At 39.7% G+C, this 21340-nt stretch overlaps 1 protein-coding gene across 4 annotated transcripts in view; it reads left to right on the plus strand.

Moving 5' to 3' along the window:
- LRBA (LPS responsive beige-like anchor protein) overlaps positions 1–21340 on the plus strand; it is a 552105-nt gene that overhangs the window by 376455 nt on the left and 154310 nt on the right. For all 4 annotated transcript variants that reach the window (XM_029076638.1, XM_029076639.1, XM_029076640.1 and 1 more), the window contains exons 43-44: positions 3605–3720; positions 5087–5199. In XM_029076638.1, coding sequence (XP_028932471.1) covers positions 3605–3720; positions 5087–5199 — 229 coding nt within the window. The remainder of the gene's footprint in view (positions 1–3604; positions 3721–5086; positions 5200–21340) is intronic.

Consider the following 21340-nt stretch of genomic DNA (forward strand, 5'->3'; position numbering starts at 1 on the left):
TAGTCCCTGTCCCATATGGGGCTCATAGGGTTCATATAAAATCCCCATTTTATAGATGAGGTAACTTGAGGCACATAGAAGTGAAGTGACTTGCCCAAGGTCCCTCAGCAGACAGTGGGGGAGCCAGGATGGGATGGGTGAAAACCTGCTTCTGCTCTTTTTGCCCGCAGGATGTGGTTTTAAGCACCCACTTTGTGCAGAAGCACTGTACTAGACAGCTGGGGAAAAAAAATCATGGGTGATAATTGCATATGGTCCCTGGTCCCCTGGCCTATTTGTCCTGAATATTGTACGAAGTAGTTGGGAAAGAACTTTGCAGTCTATCAGATAAGATCCACTAAAATAAATTACAGAGGAAGAAAATAATAGAGTATGTAAGATAATTACATAAGGGATGCAACAGAAACAACATAAAAAGCAAGATCGATGATAAATTCAATAGGAACTGAGTGAAGTTCTGCATCCAGGGAGCCTGTAGTTTCTTAAAGCAGCGTGGCTCAGTGGAAAGAGCCCGGGCTTGGGAGTCAGAGGTCATGGGTTTGAATCCTGGCTCTGCCACTTGGCAGCTGTGTGACTGTGGGCAAGTCACTTCTCTGTGCCTCAGTTACCTCATCTGTAAAATGGGGATGAAGACTGTGAGCCTCACGTGGGACAACCTGATTACCCTGTATCTACCCCAGCATTTAGAACAGTGCTCTGCACATGGTAAGCGCTTAACAAATACCAACATTATTATTATTAAAGCGTGAGAAGCCACCATGCTGCTGGTGTCTCTATACCCATACTAGCCTGGTCCAAAGGCTCATGGGACATCCCGATGGAATTGGGGTAAGGCAGTTTCTCTCCTGGGTTGCAGATGGTAATGGAGAGAAGCACCCCAAGCTGCTATCACACAGACTGTCCAGATGTCAAGAAAACCTTCTAAAATTTGTGGAGTGCTGCTGCTATTGTTGGTTAAGCCCCTTGTGATCCCCAATGCAACAGGGGAGTTTGGGAGTGAAGCCTCAAGATTGCACAATAGGAGGGAGGCAGGGGTTTCTGGCAGAGGCAGAGGGCACATGCTGCTGCCACTGCTTAAGCCCCTTTTGACTCTGGACACAAAGCAGTTTGGGCGGGCACACTGGGAGGGGCAGCGGTTCCCATTGATCAGGAGGCTGGTGGGTGGGAGATTGGGAAAAATTCTTAGTGTGTTGCTCTAACTGTTTCAAGCCCAATGCATTTAGTGTGCCAGAAACCCAGCCCTGAGAGCCCTCAGGTGTGAACTCCCTAAAATCCTCCCGGTCCTCCTCAGTCCTTCGTCCTTCAGATCCCCCTTCAACTCTCTTATCCTTTTCAGCAGTATCTCTAGAAGTGATCTCCTCTGTCCTTTCAAAAGCCACCCCCTCCACATGCACAGCTGATCCCTTTCCTTCGCACCTTATCAAAACTCTCGCCCCCACCCTTTTTTCCTGCCTGATAGCCATCTTCAACTGCTTGCTCTCCAGTGGCTCTTTCCCCACGGTTTTTAAACATGCCCATGTCTCCCCTTTCCTAAAAAAACCCCTCCCTTGACCCAACGGCTTCTTCCAGTTATCGCCCCAACTCCCTCCTTCCATTCCTCTCCCAAATCATTAAGGGTGTTGTCTACACTCGCTGTCTCAAATTTCTCTCCTCCAATTCTCTCCTTGACCCCCTCCAATCTGGCTTCCGTCCGTATCGCTTCACAGAAACCGCTCTCTCACAGGTCCCCGATGATTTCCTCCTTGCCATATCTAGTGGCCTCTACTCCATCCTAGTCCTCCGTGACTCCTCAGCCACCTTCAACACTGGACCACTCCCTTCTCCTGGAAATGTTATCCAACCTTGGCTTCACTTACTCTTTCCTCTTCTGGTTCTCCTCATCTCTCTGGCCATTCTTCAAGGGCTCCTCCTCTGCCTTCCATTCCCTAGCTATGGGGGGGTCCCTCAGGGTTCAGTTCTGGGTCCCCTTCTATCCTCCCTCTACACCCACTCCCTTGGAGAACTCACTCCCATGGCTTCAACTATTAACTCTATGTGGATGATACCTTCATCTGCATCTCCAGCGCTGATCTCTCTCTCTCCCTCTCAGCAGTCTCTCATTTCCTCCTGCCTTCAGGACATTTCCACATGGATGTTCTCCCGTCATGTCATACGTAACATGTCCAAAGCACAGCTCCTTATCTTCCCCCCCAAACCCTGTTCTCCCCTACTTTCCTCCTCCTGACTTTCTTATCACTGTAGATGGCACCACTCTCCTTCCTGTTTTCCCAGCCTATAATCTTGGCATTATCCTTGTCTCCTCTCTGTCATTCAAACCACATAGTCAATCTGTCACTTAATCCTGTTGGTCCCACCTTCACGACATCGCTAAAATCTGACCTTTCCTCTCCATTCAAACTGCTACCAAGTTAATATAATTACTCATCCTATTCCACCTGGATTACTGCATCAGCCTCCTTGCTGACCTCCCAGCCTCCTGTCTTTCCCTACTCCAGTCCAGAGAAGCAGCGTGGCTCAACAGAAAGAGTCTGGACTTGGGAGTCAGAGGTCATGGGTTTGAATCCCAGCTCTGCCACTTGGCAGCTGTGTGACTGTGGGCAAGTCACTTCTCTGTGCCTCAGTTACTTCATCTGTAAAATGGGGATGAAGACTGTGAGCCTCACGTGGGACAACCTGGTTACCCTGTATCTACCCCAGTGTTTAGAACAGTGCTCTGCACATAGTAAGCGCTTAACAAACACTAACATTATTATTATTATTATTATACTTACTCTGCTGCCTGGATTGTTTTTCTACAAAAAAAGTTCAGGGCATGTCACTAAACCATGAATGTAATATTAAAGAAAGTGAAGATGTTCACTTCCCTTTACAATTAAAGAGGTACAATTTCTGGTGGTTTGGACAGTGCAAAACTAAATAAGCCTGAATGCTCTTTTTAATTTTTATTGTGATAACACTTCATGAATTTCATAGGCTATGACAGAAGCCACAGAGGCTGAACCCTACTTTGTAGTGTAAACCTTTGGTTTTACCAACCACAGTTTTACTAATGAGGGATTTTCAGGAACCTCATCTCTGCAGTTGAGAGGGGAAACTTATAATTTGTATTTTTCTCTTCTCATTAGGGAGTATGCCTGTGAAAAAAAATACATAAATCACTTTCATAGCAACTGTAATTTAAACTAAAATATTCTACTATTTTAAAAAATATATTTAATATTTGTACTGGATTCCATATTCCAAGCTGCCTAGATTTCTGCATCTATATATACACATCTGCAGAAATTCAGGAAACTTGGAATATGCAGGTATGCATATCTAGATTCATGTACATATATGTGTGTGTTTATGCACAAATAAACAGTGTAGTTAACTGAATGTCTTCAATGATGTAATGAGAGAAAATGGGTCATGGACTCAGTTCTAAACCTCTTATTTAGTCAAAAGCGATACTCTTAACCTAATAGGTTTTTTATAGATCTGGCCATAGTCAGTCCTGGTATAGATTTACCAAGAAGTATTATTTCGTGCTTTCCTTGAGGGGTGATGAAGTGGTCAGGTTTCATCTTGAATCGATTCTAAATTGAATTATTTTGCCTTGTAGGCGCATCTCTCTTGCAAATCCCCGTCAGATTTTTAAGGCATCGAATATGACTCAACGATGGCAACACAGAGAGATTTCAAATTTTGAGTATTTGATGTTTCTTAATACTGTGGCAGGTAATGCAAACCCATTCAATGGACTTGAGATATTAGATTTTAATGATCAAGTTTATTTTGAGCAATAAAGGTAATATAGCTATTATTAATCCAGTTCTTCCTTCACATGAGTGCACATGTTTGAAAGACACTCTTTAATTTCTCTGTTTATCTTTTCCATGAGTTTTGATGATGGTATGGCACATTTTCCCTCAAAGCATTTTAGCTCTAAACCCATTTAATATTACTCTTTTTCATAATAAGTTTAATGGGCATCTTTTAATTACATTGAGTATTAATAATAGGAGGAAGAACTCAAAACCAGCAAATAATATGTTACCTATTTGTAACTTTGATGATCTTATCCTATCTATTCTTTTATTAAAATGGAATTGTGTGCATGTTGGATTATAGGATTATCTATATCCTTGGTCTTTTATTTCTATATCCTTGGTCTCTTATTCCTCTGACTGCTCTTATTTTGGCCATTTCACTGTTCAATAGCATTCTACCAAATAGTGAGGGCAAATGAAAGGAAATGAAACTCAAATCACTAACACATTACTCCTTATTGGCATTGTTGGAGAAAAATAAAACCAAAAAATAAAAACTTGTTAGACAAGAGGTTTGAAATTCTGGTCCAAAATGGAATGTTTAGGTTATCTGTAGATTTTGGTTACTCTGTCAGGTTATGGCTTTCAGTTCTTTAAAAGAACTGAAAAGGCTGGTTCTGTTACACATATAAGATGGTGTGATTCCTCTCTTAAAATACTGTAATTAAGTGGGATGCTTTTAACTTAATATCCAAGAGAGGAAGGACACAAGAAGTATGGACTTTATATTTGTTTTCACCCTCCTGTGTTATTGTTACACCATCATATTTGTGCTTAAATGCTATGGAATAGCAATATGTAAGCAAGGATTCGTGATCTACGGAATCATTGGCCTGCATAGAGTCGTGTGCACCAGTGGGTGTTTCTTGGGAAACGGCCAAGGGTGCTTTGGAATTTGGTGCCCTGCCATCTTGACTTTTCCTCATGCCTCCTCTGGCTATGTTAAAGAAACAAAATTGTTGGGAAAGATAAAAACAGGGTAAGAAAATATCAATGAATTTTGCTGCATTGCTTAATATAATTCATGATCAGTCTGCGAGCGGAAACCGATAGCATTTGAAAGTGTCACGCTTGTGGTAATACAATGCCCTTTTTAAATTTATACTGTATTTCAGAAAAACCATCTTGGATGTTGCATTCAAAATGATTTATAATAAAATGGATATCTCAGGGTGGGAGGGTTATCAAGCAGTGCCATAAATCATATCTCTTGGGTCAGTATCTCATTTCATCCTTTTGCCTTTAAATAAAGAGACATTTTGTTTTTCTACTAGGACGCACTTACAATGACTTAAATCAGTATCCTGTATTCCCCTGGGTTATCACTAACTATGAATCAGAAGAGCTGGACCTTACCCTGCCAAGCAACTTCAGAGATTTGTCGAAGGTATTGTTACAGATATCAAATATACTTTGTTCCTTAATGATTGATAGATGAATGCTTATTTAGTGTATTATTTTGGCCATTCTTTGCTCTGGCTTTTATGCATCCTAGGGAATGGATGAAGGGGACGAGGGAGGATGTGAAAAGGTAATATAATTATTATTTAAACCCATGTCTAGTACTGTAGATTTAGGGGGAGAAAAGCCTTTTTCCCCCTGAATCTGTTTAAATCCTAAGGTGAAGATGCTGTGTTCCTCTTTTGAATCAGGGAGAATGAGAAAATACTGCCCTTTGTTTGGTAAATACTTACTTAACCTTGTCAATATACACATTTAATTTCCTCGGAAAACGTGCAAGTAACAGAAGCCTACTATATACGTATCGTATACGTTACTATATATGTAAATTGTATATTTCAGTTCCTTGCAATTTTTGCATCTTTTATGCTACCTTATCATTTGAAGTAATCATCTAGGTGCAGGATGCAAGCAGTTTACTTGTGTTTATCCTGTTTCCCTTAAGGACAGACTGCCTTGTTTATGTTTTGTAATTTCCAACCCTCAGTACAGTATCCTGTACTTCAAAGATACCCCCCACATTTTGCTGAATGAGTTATGAGTGCTACTTTCTGGACAAAGCCGTTAGACCTGCCAGCTTTTTATTTAGAACCCGTATTCTTAAGCTATCCTATAAGTCTATGTGCACTCTTTATATGTACCTATATGTGTATACACACACACACACACACACACACACACACACACTCTCTCTCTCACACACACACACACATTCTCTCTTTCTCAGTTAGCTGACATTATGGCCATCCTACATATGTTCACCCCAGGGAGTAAGTCCTGTACTAATTGATGATTTACCCACTCAGGAAACTGTAGGAAAATGAATTTTCTCTTTGCTCTCTCTCTTCTCCTGACTCTGCTCATTTACCACTTTCCCCTGTTCCCAAGAGTTTTCCTCCCACATCCTAAACTCCCTCCCTCCCCCTGCCACCATGTCCTCCAAGATTTTTTTTTCTTTTTTCAAACTAACCTCTGGGGTCACAGCTGATGCTTCCACAAGCCAAGCATCTACACTATTGCAAATCCAGCACAGCCTCTACTTCCCCTTCCTGTTTGTAGTTCCAGCTCCTTGTCCCAGCTTCAGTTGTGGAAATGGGGAAAGGGACATATGAGGCAGGCTGGGGGTAAGACATGTTACTAGGTCAGTGGCCACCTGAGCTATACTATGGTCTCTTCTTCCTAGTCCTACTTTTCTCAGGTGACTGTGGAGGTAGATTAAGACGAGGTCCTTCTAATCCTGATGTAACCAGCCTGGGCATTTCTTCTTCACTGTTTTGTATGCTGAGGGAGGAGCCTGTGCAGAAACCAGGCCCTGCACCCTCTTCCATTTTTGGAGCGTGGCTTTGCCATTCTTTTGTCTCTGAAAGCTCTATTTTCACCTGTTGGTAGACAAACTATTTGCTTTTTAAGACACTACTTAGATCATGGTAAATCCAAAATGTCTTTCTTTTACTTGGTAAGCAGAGAGCTATGTTAATGGTTACTTCCCACATTCACCTAGCCAGGAGTAAGGTATTATTGAATTTCTAAATCCTTTGAGATCTAGTGATATTTCTTCATATTGCAAGATTAATGCCCACTGCTTTGAACTCTCCTAGGAGGATTAGTGTATCACATACTAGTACTGTCGTGAGACTTCCTTTTCATTAGTATTAGTCATTTTGGCAACATGTGGACTAATGAGTATGCCAGAGTTCTTCTGATTTTGGATTGGGCATAGTGTCATGGGATAATAATAATGATATTTGCTAACTGCTTACTGTGTGCCAAACACTCTAATGAACCCTGGAATAGATACAGTAGGTTCAGAAAGACACAGTCTCTGTCCTAAATGGATTTCACAATTTGTGGGATGGAACATATTTTGCCAACTTCTAACCAATAAGTAAACTGATGCACAGAGAAGTCAAGTGACTTGCCTTAGGTCACACAGAAGGAAAGTTGCAGAAGATTAGATTAGAACCCAGGTTTTCTGACTTCCAGGTCCATACAGTAGGCCATGCTGTTTCTCTGGTGTTCTCTTGATACATGTGGCTGCCTACTTGAGAAGCCTTCAGGAGAAGCAAGACTGACACCTATTTCTGTGAGCTGCTTTTCTTCAGAAAGTTTTTTCTTCGGTTGTGATCTGATATCTTTCCTAGCTAGCTCATATGCAGGACTTAACTTTCTCAAACAACTAATGGAATTTATTGAGCATTTACTGTGAACAGCACTATGCTAAGCAACTGGGAGAGTATAGTAGAGTTGGTAGACGTGATCCCTGCCCTCAAGGAGCTTATTACAATCTCGTGGGGGACCTACTGGATGATCACTGTTCCTTCTGTCACACAGTGCCCTGTAGTTCTTTTATAGCTACCTTACATCAGGTTCCAAACTCCTTTTCATGATGTTACCTGGACAACCTTGTTAAAAATGCCTCAAAAGGGAACAACTCCACTCAAAACTTTCAAAAGGAGTTTGTTAAGAAATCTGGCCAGAATTTTCATGGAAACACTGAATAGGCCTTTGGGGGATAAAGGCCTATAAAACTTTTGGAGGATATTATTGAGAGGAATTCAGACACACTATTTGCAAATGACTATTTTCTTGATAAAGGCATCAAAGGGAAGTCTAAAATTTCATCCTCAAACCAGCCCCTTAAGTCTATGGCCATCCTCCCCACAAGTTTAATTAGCCTATATATAGGCAGTTTCCACATAGCAGACATGATTCCAAGATAGAAGCAAATGGAGGAGCCATTGGGAGAACAGGATGAAGAAGGATCCCCAGAGCTCTGTGACGTTTCTTTTTAAAGCTCTGTTCTAACCCCAGAAATTGGTATTAACTCCATTCCTGGAAGGAGAGGCAACTCCTCCCAGGAAGATCAGTGGATGCAGAGGCATGTAGGTGGAAATCAGCTCCTTTGCCTTTTGAAAAGTGTAGTCCTAACTCTATTTTCTGCTGTCCCTGGGCCTATTTCCCACTCAGAATTTTATTAGCTATTTTGAAATACAAAATAGTCCCAAAAAGAAATTTATTAGCCATTTCAAAATACACAATTCCCACCTTGTGGTCTATAGGGCCATGCCTACATACACATGCCCATCAACTTACATTTGACCGTATGGATAATTCACTCTGATGAGCTTGATCTTGGAGATGGGCTTTACGATCCCCATACTGTCTCTTCAGTCCCATCAACTCTATCACAATGCAGGGACCTGCAAGGGAATCCTTGTTCAGGACTGGTGCTCTCTTACCTATTGACTAATTGATACCTTGGGACAAGGGGACTGAAGGGGAACGTATTGGAGCTAATTCTCTCCACCCAGTTTATTTTCTATAGAAGTGATGAATCCCAGTGACTCTCAGGACATTTGAGTGTCACCAAGTGCTCATAAGGGATATAGCCTCCGCCAATCAGTTGTGTTTATTGGGTGCTTTCTCTGTGCCAAGCACTGTACTAAGCACTTGGGGAGAGTTTAATATAACAGAGTTAATTGACACATTTCCTGCCCATAGCAAGCTTTCAGACTAAAGGGGGAAATAGCAGAGCAACTGAAATTTGGGGTACTCGGAAAAGGCAAATGTTATACAAAAAATGCAATTGGAAATATAAGAGAGGGGGTAAGGTAACCAATATAGAGGTAACAAAAATATGTAACAACAGATTAGCAAGGAGATGATCAAACAGAGCTGGGAAATCAAGAGAAACCAACACAAAGAAACCAAGGATTTTAATAACAGCTGTCAGCCTAGGGATCACTGAAGTCTGATTCAGGGGAGAGAACTGCCTCTTTGCAGTGTCACAGATAGAAGCAGTTTTCCATAGTTCTCCTCAAGGTCCCATTGGTGGAAGTTCTTTCAGTGAGTCTCTTCCACAACCCACAGTAGTTCCTATGTGCCTTGCCAAGATCTTCCTTTAAAAGAAGGACCAGTTTGTCTTCAGCTAATTCTGAGAGTCTAATGATGTTTTATGGACATTCTCTTTTTAATTCGGAGATAGGCGTTACTTCATAAGGAACTTTGTATATAGGGAAAACTCACTTAAAAAGATGTCACAGTAATTCACTGCTGGCCACTGCCTTTAGTCTTCTGGATTACCACATCAAACTACCTCCCCATTATTTTAATTGAATACATATATATCAAATTTATATATATATATTCATTCAGTTGCATTTATTGAGCGATTACTGTGTGCAGAGCACTATACTAAGCGCTTAGAAAGTATAGTTCGGCAACAGAGACATTCCCTAACCAACAGCAGGCTCACAGTCTACAAAGGGGAGTCAGACAACAACGCAATCAAGTAGACAGGCATCAATTACATCAAAATAGATAAATAGAATTATAGATAGATATATATGTCAATTTCCTTTTTAGTTAATTTCATTGTTAATGTTCCAGAGTTTTCAAAAATTCTGGAAACTCACTATCATCAATTCTGTAATGAATCATAACACACAGTTCAGGGCATTTAAATATGTAATCCTTCACCCTCAAGTTGGTTCTTGTCCTATAAATTCATTGCCTTTTACATTTACGCTTAACTGTCGCTTCCTATCACAGGATTAGTTTTCAGTGCAACTTGTTACAATAGTCCTGCAGCTCCAATTCTTGATTTTATTTGATAGGTTCTTTCATACTGCACAATAAATTTTCTTTTAGACTCACAAGTAACTGTGATTAATCACTTTTCCTTCTTTGCTTTATCATTTATTTTACTCCCTTGAAAGGGTTGTAGGAGTCAAGGCTAAAGGTGTGTGCTCATGCTGTTAATTCTCTTCTTGACTAGTTGGGCTGGGCATTGTACTTCGAATGAATCTTGTACAGGATAAGCAAATCCTACTTACTATTTCCTAAAGCATAAATTGTGATCACATTTATAACGTGAAGAAATTCCATGGATGAGTATTAAATTATCATTGTCCATTTAAGTACATTTTTATGAAGCCAGATAGAAACTGTGAAGTATTAGCCAGTGAAGGACTCAAGTGTTCTTGAGACAGAAATTCTTGACAGCATTTCCTGACATTCTCTGGATCACATTTTAAAAATTCCAGAGCAGTTGGTTTTGCTCTTCTGTTTCTGATAAGCATAAGATTTCTAGGTATACCAAAGAAAATCTTTTTTTAAAAAAACTTCAAGTTTTTGATTTTTGCTTTCTCTATTCACTCATTCAGTCACATTTATTGAGTGCTTACTGGGTGCAGAGCACTGCAAGAGCTTGGAAAGTACAGTACAGCAATAAAGAGAGACAATGTGACTACCCACACCTATCATGAAGTTTGCAGTGACACAAATTTGTATTTTCTAAATACATAATGGTTTTGTTTTTTAACAACTCTCAAAAAATTTTTAAAGTAGTAGTGATTGGAGAATATATATGTGAAATGTCACAGACTCTATAAAGATATTGCATTATTTACAGAACTGTCGGACTTAACTAAAGGGCTGTTAAGTACACATCCTCTATACTTTAAGCCAGTGCTACCTTTTGACGTAGTGATTTTTTTTCCTCAAAGCAGATGTGAAAATTGATATAGCCAGTAAATAATCCCTTACAAGTACACTACAGAGGCAAGTCAAATGCTCGTATATTCCCGATAATTGACCTTTCTATATTGGGATATCCTGCACAGTAAATTTAGCAGCCTAAATCGCTGCTAGAGCATCATCACCGCTAGAGCATCATCTCAAAGTGCCTTGAGGTTAACTCTGTGGCTCTTAGGATGGCTTTAGGGAAACCACCTGGAGCCACACTAGGTTTAAAGGAGCTGACCTCAGAGAAGAGGCTGCAGCAACCTCATGGCTACAGTCATGATCTATTTAACAAATCTCCTGCCCCAGGTTTATAGATATGGAGTCAAAATAAGCTTTTTTAACCTATTTTTTGGGTCAGGCAATCCAGTGTAATGTGAAGCAATCTCTTTCCTTCATTTTTAAACACTTCTCCAACTGTGGTGATCCTTTGGCTTAGGGTCCTGCTCAAGTCACTCAACTTCTTGTCCCTGAAACTTTTTGCACTCACTGAAGGTGCTTATTGTTGGTGGGGAATAATGCATCCTGTCTGCCAAAGGACATTCAGTCCTTCCCTAACGGTATTTTCCATGCATGTGTGGATAGAATACTGTTGTGGGAATTAGGGAATGTTGTTGTGACAGCACGCATATGTCCTGATGAAAGAGAAATTGTGTGAAAGGGGGATGGCCAGGGCGTCAGGGAACTGAGTTCTAATCCTGGCTCTGCTACTTGCTTGCTGGATGACCTTGGGCAATCTCTTAACTTCTCTGTGCCTCAGTTTCCTCATATGTAAAATGGGGATTCAGTACCTGCTTTCCCTCCTTCATTAAAGTGCGACTGCCCTGTGGAACAGAGATTGCATACAATCTGATTACCTTGTATCTGCCACAGCACTTAGTACAGTGCTTGGCACATGGTGAGTGCTTAACAAACACTATCAGTATTATTATTATTGAACGCATCGCAGTGTTGAAAGAAACTGTTTTTGAGTGCTGCAGTTTTGATCAAGGCCTACCTATTATAATGAGTTTTCCTTAATGTGGGTCTCTTCAAGAACCTATCCCTCACACTGTTAAGTCACTTACCTTCTCTGTACCTCAGTTTCCGCATCTGCAAAATGGGAATATAATTTCTATTCTCCCTCCTACTTAGACTGTGATACCCAAATGGGACCTGATTATTCTACCTACTCCAGCACTTACTAGAGTGTTTGGCACATAGGAAGCTCTAAACAAACACAGTTATTAATATAGGAGAATTCTCTCTCCTCTTCTTGTAGGAGGTTAGAAGTGTTCTCTTCACCTAAAATTATCACTGGTCAGTTTCAATTGTGGGATTAGATTAATGATCCGGTAGCATAGAAATTGTGAGAGCGGCTTTCCTGTAGTGTAAATTAGATGCGAAAATGAGACAAGCGATAAAATGAAAAGGTGGAAGACGTGAGAGGTTGAAGAGTGAGGAAGGCAAGGGGCGAATTGTCAGTTCTCTATGAGTAGTTGATAATAATAATAATGATGGTATTTGTTAAGCATTTACTATGTGCAAAGCACTGTTCTAAACGCTGGGGGATACAAGGTGATCAGATTGTCCCACATGGGGCTCACAATCTTAATCCTCATTTTACAAATGAGGTAACTGAGGCACAGAGAAGTGAAGTGACTTGCCCAAAGTCAGACTTCTGACAGATGGCGGAGTCGGGATTAGAACCCATGACCTCTGACTCCCGAGCCTGAGCTCTTTCCACTGAGCCATGCTGCTTCTCTAGTTGATCTCTACCATCTACATATTCAAGACCTTATTGCTACAGTTTGCAGAAGAAGGTGGCCTTTTTGCAGCCCCTCCTTCATGCTCTTATCAAAATATTGTGCCATCTGGATTGATTGCCTTTTACTGATACTATCTGCTACAGTAATCTGCACATTTTGACAAAGGCATCGCAGAGCGGGATTGAATGATCTCAGTAGGGTTGAGGCAATGGGTATGATTTTTTTTAAAGTACTTCTGTTCTTCCAGTGCCTTTGTTTAATTGTACTGAACAATTCTTTTCTTTCATTTGTGGAGAAAAAGGGTGCCATTTAAGATATTTTTTATTGTGCCTTCTTAGATTAGAGTAATTCAGTTTGGGGGTTCTTCATTCTAACCTTTCACATTTTGTGGTGTGGTTTTGTCTACCAGATTCATTCTTGCTGAAACACACACACACACACATTCTCAATCTCTCCCCCCGCCCATCTCCCTTTCTCTCTCAAAGGCCAGCATGCACCTTGTTTTAGAATTGACTACTAGCATTTAACTGCTGTTGATCAGACAACACTTCTTTATCTCTTCCATTTTAAGGGCTGTTTCTGATGAATGCCAGTCCTTTTTGTGTGTTCTGCCGCAGATACAACAGGAATCAATATACCATCTAGATGTCACAGGTTGCAGAACCTCTTTTTAGATCCTGGAACTGGTCATAGCTGTGGCAGATAATATAGGTTTGGCTTAGAGTTTTTCTTTTTACCTGGCTTGCAAATTACAGTGAAACTTGTGTATTGGTACTAAAAATATGGGAAATCATTCTATTAAGTTATCTTAATGGGAAGTAATTTGGAAGGACAATGCATAATAGATCTTAGCATAATGAAATAATGTACAATTTCAGTAAAAGGAATTAAAAAATTACCACATAAATCACTAATTTGGTCCTTTATGAACTTTTGTGCTGACTGAGTTTTCTGAAAATATCTCAAGCCATGCATTTATTAACTTGCTGACATGGTTTTTTGCTACACTGACTTTCTGGAAAGTGATCACAGGATTAACAATGTTTTATGCTTTTGTGGGAAAAGCCGAGAGCTTGTGCATATAAAATTACGGTTGAAACGGTCAATGGAGTTTATTGTTTATTTTTTTAGCTCTTAAATTATGGATAGTTTAAATTATAATCCAAGGTATCCAGTTCAGGATCTTGTGCATTTATGGCTTTACCGGAGTTTTAGGGAGTCATGCTGCAACATCTGAAATAATTTGAAATGTAATGCTAATAGTATTAATTGGGTAAATAGAGTTCTATTATCATTGTACTAGGTACATTGGTTACTTGTGTGGATGTATTTTCTCCAAAAATTTACATCTGTTAAGAGTTACAGTCATGTCAGTACATCAGCTAATTCTGTTCTCTGTTAGTCATATCAGTTTTTAAAAGAACTGTAGCATATAGGTTAACCCCACACTTAATTTAACCAGCTACCAATGACAATGTTTTCTAACATTAGTCAGAAAATGATAAACTGAAGCAACTGAAATGGATTGTGGTTAATATTACTGTCAGTGTGATGAATAATCCTGACATATACCAGGAGCACACTGCCAGTCAGTAATCCTGCTCAAACCTGAGTGTTTATTCTCGCATGGATCTGTCTATGGGTTGGAGTAACCATTACCTATTATTTATAAACATTAGTTGTTTTATTTGCATAACATACCTAAACCCCTAGCAGAATCTCTTTCCATTTCTTGGCTTAGTTCTATCACACACAAATTCACTTGGGTCAGAAGGCAGTGTCTCTCTGGGAATAGTGTGGTGTTTGTGAATGGCAGAATAAGCAGAGTGTTGATATTATTTGAGCGATTTGAAAATCTGACAGCTGACTATCTTAGTTTTGTAAGTAGCAAAATTGGGTTTTGAATCTTTTTTTTTTTGAGGGGGAGCAAACATGTTCTGTACCAACTTTACTAGTACCTTTAAATCATCTGTTAAGTAACCTTAGTTGTCCTCACTGCAGGTGCAAATTAACACCAAAAAGGTTAATTTGAGTACTTTTTGAATAGTATTTTCAATTTTTTATTTGGTTATATTGTCAAAATTTATAAATGCAGTATGTAATAACTCCATCTGTTGCCAAGTTGTACATTCCAAGTGCTTAGTACAGTGCTCTGCACATAGTAAGCGCTTAATAAAAACTATTGAATGAATGAATGATGAATGAACCTACCTTCCAGCTTATGAAGAGTCAAAAAGTCAACTTTTTTGTATTGTCTCTGGGCACAACCAATTAATTAGTCTATAGGAGCCATGTATAGGAAATAATTTAGGCAGAAAATCCAATGGGCTTTTACAGTGGCCACTGGTGCTCATATTGGACATGTCTTTCACTCAGGGGAGTAGCTATTTTATTTTTTTTAAAAAAAAAGGAACTGTCTTGGAAATATGAATTAGTTTACTGATTCATATGAAACCATTATATTAATTGGATAGTTGGTGTCCCTTTTAATCTTTGCAGTTAAAAAAATTATTGCATCTTTGTCCATTTTGCTTGGATGCTAAGGATCCTTTTTTTAGCAATCACGGCAATCTCTGTGCTTCCTGGTATTAAATGTGTGGTATTATTTACAAATAGACCTTCTATTTGCTGTTTCTATTTACTGTCGGTCTCAACTGAATTATTAGTGGGAACTATTACATATATGTTGCAGTTTACAAATCAAATAATGCTACTAGATTGATTAATCAGCAGACTATTAAAGTTAAATCACCAATCTGAAAATGGAATTAGATGCACTATACTCCGTGCAGTGAATTTTAATATTTAGATATTGTGATGCAAGTAATATTTTGTCTCATATTGGGCATTCAGACTTTAATCAGAGCTGTGAGGCAGTGAAAACAGTATTTTGAATGTTTTTGTAGTATGTTAATCCTCAGAGACACTATTAGGAAAAGATTTAGATGAAGCCATATGTGTCAAACACTGATAGTATTTAGGTTATCAGTTTTCCATCCAAATTACTGCAGCGATTGAAAGATTAGGTTTACTGGGTGTGACATTGCAATACTTTCCAGTACAGTGACTAACGATGTACAGTTAATATTCAACTTAAGACATTTCAGAGGCATCTACAGTGTTTCCAAATTTATGCCTTCTTGGTTTTCCAGGTCATCAGTTTCAACTTTAGAACCCCTATCTTCCTTTATACCACTATCCCCTGGGGCATGGGTGATGGTCTGGGAGAGGAGAATGGATGGGGAGAGGCTCAAACACAGCCAAGGGGAAATGGGGAAACAATATTTAGAGCTACGATAGTGTGGAGCTTAAAAAGTACCAAAATTTTAAAGATGGACCAGGGCTAGGGGAGACAGAATGGAAGAAGCTAGGGAGGTTGGGGGCCCCAGAGAGCAGAGTAGGTTGGGAAATGGGGGTTACTTGATCACCAGGCAGAGTCACCGGAGAAGGCAAAAAGATACATTTTACTTCCTATGAAGTAAAAGTTTACTACACTGTGGTAAGACCTTTCTGACTTAAAATAAGTACATTAACCTTGCTATATTTCTCATGGTAAATAGAGTTCACAGTTTGGGGTATTTTTGGTTAAAATAAAATATACAAACTTGATTCACGAATCAATATCCCATTTATCGCATTGTCCCCACAAGAAAATTGGTTCTGTAATCAAGAGCAAACGGTTGTAAGGTCGAGGACTGCCTGTATTGCTCTGAAATCAGGATGGTGGCCCAAACTCTGATGTTATATATTAGGGAAATTTACGTAGCACATTGAGCCCAAATTTTAAAATTAATTGATCTTTGTTCCCTTTTGATATTGCTTTTAATATTAATGTGATGGATTAAACCTTTCCTAGGGATTTGTATATATACCTTACTCCTGTGGAAGTGTATGTCGTTGGTGCCAACTTTTCATTTGGAACACAGGGTTGGAAAGGGAACATTTATTTAAGTGGGAGCTGGGCCTGAGAAGAGAAGATAGGTTTAAGAGACCTTGGGGCCAGAAAACCCACATTTCAGGTTTTGTTTGCTCTGATGAAAAATTTTTAGGTCTTGTCAGAGACCTAGGTTGAGCAGGTATGGGAGTACAACATTCACATAACCAAGACATGTCTCGGAGTAAAAAAGAAAGATTAAGAAATCCTAGACTTCAGAACCCACTTAAGCAACTGGGGAAATCTGTGCCATTTTTTTTTGCAAGCATTATCAGCACAGTGACACTCCTCCCACAGTATAGATATTGAATGTACTATAGTTGCTAAATTCTTGATTTTAAGGCAGCTGGGTTTTTTGCCCTAAAAATAGAAAGGCAGATGCAAATTTAGAACAATGAGATAGTTTTCAAAAATTCTAAGTTTGTACAGAAAATTATTGGTCCTACCCATTATACTTCCCTAAAAATTATATTTCCACAGTATTCCTTCTCTAGTGCTTTGAACACCAACTTGTGTCTGTCTCTCTGTCTCTTTCTCCCCTCCCTCACACATCAGGAATTAATTGTTTTTATTGAGTACTTTCTCTCTGTGGAACCCCATACTAAATGCTTGGGAAGATACAACAGTCGGCAAACTCAGTCCCTGCCCACAAGGAGATTGCAGACTGCGTGTTTTCACTGCTCACATATCTTTTTGACTTCCTCCAGAATCCTCCAAATCAATCAGAAACTCATTATTATTGGTTTTAAGGGCGTCAATCATCTCTAGTCTACCTAACCTCGTTAATCTCTTAGTACAACCCAGTTCGCACACGTGGACATGTTAAAACAGAAATTCAACCAGAAACTTCTTGCCAGCAGCTTTAAAGCACTAAATCACCTTGCCCCCTTCTACCATACCTCTCTGATTTCTTAATGCAACCCAGCCTGCACACTTTACCGCTCTAATGCCAACCTACTCTCTGTACCTCAATCTCATCTATCTTGCCTCAAATCTCTCACCCATGTCCTGCCTCTGGCCTGGAACGCCCTCCCCGCTTCCTATCTGACACACTATCCCTGTCACTCCCTTTAGAACCTTATTATAATCACATCTCCTTCAAGACCCTTCCCCAACTAAGACCTCATTTCCTCTTCTCCCATTCCCTTCTATGTCACCCTTCTCTTGGATTTGCACCCTTTATTCACCCTTCCCTCGGTTCCACAGCATTTATGTACATATCTGTAATTTATTTATACTTATGTCTGTTTCCCCTTATAGACTATAAGCTTCTGTGGTCAGGGACTGTGTCTACCATATAATACTCCTCCAAGTGCTTTGTATAGTGCTCTGCACACATTAAGCGCTCACTAAATTTTATTGTTAGGAATTGACTTCTGACATTAGGTCTAATAACCCAGCACGAAAGTGTCGGTAAGGTTTCTTCATAGTTTGTATAAATTTTGCTAATCCAAATAAAAACTCCAAGCAGAATTTATGGATTAACCAATATTTTCATATGTTCTATCACAAATACTTTCGAGCTGAACCTAAAATTCATTATTAAAAAGATTTAGAATCTGTATGTCCATGGCACACAGGTAAATGAAATACCTTGTTTATTTTCAATGTGTTTTAAATGAATTTGTGTAGAGGCCTCACATTTAAAGTCCCTGAGGTAGACGATGTTGTTTTCAAGGGATTTTGAAATATTCTGGCTCTAGAAAATGAAAGAATATATTTGTTAGCACTGAAAACCACTATGGCTATTATGGAATTTTTTTCCTGGCTATTAAATTAAATTTGGAGCACGCAGAGGTAAGTGCAGAGACATTTCAAGTGTGTACAGCATATGACAAAATACCCCGAGAGCCAAGATTTGATAAAAATGCTGATCAGACTGTTTGTTATACTTGTCACTTAAAGGAGCTACAGCAGCTGAAACAAAATAGTTGTTTGCACCCTATACAGTGCCTGCATTGCTTAAATGAGCCCACCAGAGGCCATTTGTTGTTTGTTCTTTACTAGGATAAAGCTGTAAAAAAAAATCTTATATGGTGAAATTCATTGGCTTCTTGTGTAAACCCACAGCAGCATAATAATAATAAAAAAAATGGTTACAAGAGAAGACTATGCTCTCAGTTCTGACAGAATGCATATTTTCCTAGACATTTTGTCTACAATGCAATGGCAAAATTAGGGATTGTTATTTTGGGAATATAAATCCATTTATACAAGACACTGGTGATACAAGACACCGGTGTGCACCTGCACAAGCCCAGAGCTTTCTATTTTCCTTAAAGTAGGATTCTACAGTAAAAATTGTGGTACTTGTTGGGTGCTTACTTTGGGCCAAGGACTGTGCTAAATGCCTCTGGATAGGTACAGAATGATCTTTTCCAACACAATCCCTGTCCTATATGGGACTCCCAATCTGGGGGCTGGGGAGAGAGAAAAAAGGTAGTTTAGGCCATTTTTAACAGGTGAGGAAAGTGAGGCCCAGGGAAGTAAAGTGACTCCCCAAGGATCACAGCAGCAAGTGGCAGAACGGGAATTTGAAAGCAGGTCTCCTCACTCTTAGGCTTTTGCTCATTGCACTAGGCCACACTCTTCCCCCTCATCCATTCCTGCCATTACAGTAGAACTTGCTGTAATGCAGTCTTGTTGGAATAGGCCCTAAATGTATATATTTACATATTTATATATATATTTACATATGCATGTATATGTTAAAGAATATATTTATATTTACTGCATGTATATGAACAGATTTATTGTTCCATGTTATTAGTGATGTGTATATATCTGTAATTCTTTCTATTTATATTGATGCTGTTGATGCCTATCTACTTTTGTTTCGTTGTCTGTCTCCCCCCTTCTAACCTGTGAGCCTGTTATTAGGTAGGGATTGTCTTTATTTGTTGCCGAATAGTACTTTCCAAGTGCTTGGTACAGTGCTCTGCCACAGTAGCGCTCAATAAATACAATTGAATGAATGAATGAATAAATGCATGTGCTATTTTAAGAGGGGTTCGTTGTTCACTGTGGCAGGGTTTTCTTCTTTCTGATCTTTGTAAGCTCTGCACATAGGGGCATTCAGTAAATTTGATTAAATGATTGATTGATTAGAAAATTAGCTTGCCATAGTTTGCATGAATGACCGTACACTGAGTCAGTTTCTTTCAGGTGCAAAGTTTCTAGAGCAGGTAGAGGTAGACAGGATTGAGAAGTAGGTGAAACCCTTCAAGTTACTAATGAACTGTTGTTTTCAAAGAAATATAGTGGCCCCTGATAATCATCACTAGAAATATATCAATCAGTGTTGTTTATTGAGCACTTCCTCCATGAAGAGCACTGTACTAATTGCTTAGGAAAGTACAATACAGTAGAGTTGGTTAACACAGTCCCTGATCACAAGGAGCTTACAGCTATGATGGAGAGACAAACATTAAAATAAATTACAGATAGGGGAAATAGTAGAATATAAGTATGTAAGTGCTGTGGAGCTGGGTGAAAATCAAAGTGATTCAGGCAATGCAGAGGGGTGGGGGGGGATTGGGAATTAAAGGGGGAGATATGGTTTTAGGAGGGTTTTGAAGGCAGGGAGACTGGTGCAATGTCAGATGACAGGGGAGAAGGAGTTCCAGGCCAGAGCGAGGATGTGGGCAAGGGGTGAGTGGTGAAGCCAGTCCACCCTATTAGGAAAAGCCCCTACCTGTCTATTTAGTGGGCATCATTATATTTTATATTTCTGTTGCCCATCAGCTTTAATGCTCTCTCCCTCAGATTTATCCACTGTCTTTTTCCAGTACACCCCAACTTGCAAGTTTCATCCCTCTCAAGCTATCCTATTCCCCGTGCCGCATTCTCGCTACAAACTTCTTAATTACATCCTCCCTCCTGCCAGAAATTCCTTCCCCTTCACATTTGGCAGACCCACCCACTTATCAATCAGTCATATTTATTGAGCACCTACTGTGTGCAGAGCACTGCATTAAGTGCTTGGGGAGAGTACAGTATAACAGTTGGTAGATCGTTCCCTGCCCACAAGAAGCTTACCTTCTAGAGGGGAATACAGACATGACGATAAATTCAGTATGGATATGCACATAAGTGCTGTGGGACTGAGGCAGGGGTGAATAAAGGGTGCAAATCCAATGCAAAGGCAACATAGAAGGAGGGGGAAAAGAGGAAATTAGGGGCTCAGTCAGGGAAGGCCCCTTGGAGGAGATGTGCTTTTAATAAGGCTTTGAAGGTGGGAAGAGTGGTAGTCCATCAGATATGGAGAGATATGGAGTTGAGTAACTAGTTAACATGCTAGAGTCTTGTTTCTTGTTGGAATTCAAAGCCCCTGTTCAAAGCCCTTTTGAAGTCTCCTCCAGGAAGTCTATACTGATTAATTTCTCACCCACCACCATACATCCCCTGAAATGCCATTTCAGTATTTCTGAGCCAGCTAATCACTTGAGTGCTCACACCCACCTATCATGCCTATGTGCATCTCCTTTTACTCTATTCCTTCTTATATGTAATTTTTTGGTGTCTATCTCCCCTTCTAAATTGTGAGCTCCTGGGGGCAGAACTTGTCCCCTAATTCTATTGTTCTCTCCCAAACACTTACTACAGTGCTCTTTGCCCAAAAGGCACTCAGCAAATACTATCGATTGATCTGCCTTGTAATTTCCATTACATTATTTTTCATCCAATATGGCATCCTCACTGTCGTCAGAAAAAACACTGTCTTGGAACATTGCCTGGCGGAAGGTTTCCTTTGTGGTGTCCATAGGGCTACCTGGGTTTTAGCTAGTCTCATAGTGTTTATTGAGTATCTGCTGGGTTCATGATAGTCCTTAAGGCTTGTTCTGACCATTAATCTGAGATTT

The sequence above is a fragment of the Ornithorhynchus anatinus genome, chromosome 12, assembly GCF_004115215.2.
Source record: "Ornithorhynchus anatinus isolate Pmale09 chromosome 12, mOrnAna1.pri.v4, whole genome shotgun sequence".
NCBI lineage: Eukaryota > Metazoa > Chordata > Mammalia > Monotremata > Ornithorhynchidae > Ornithorhynchus > Ornithorhynchus anatinus.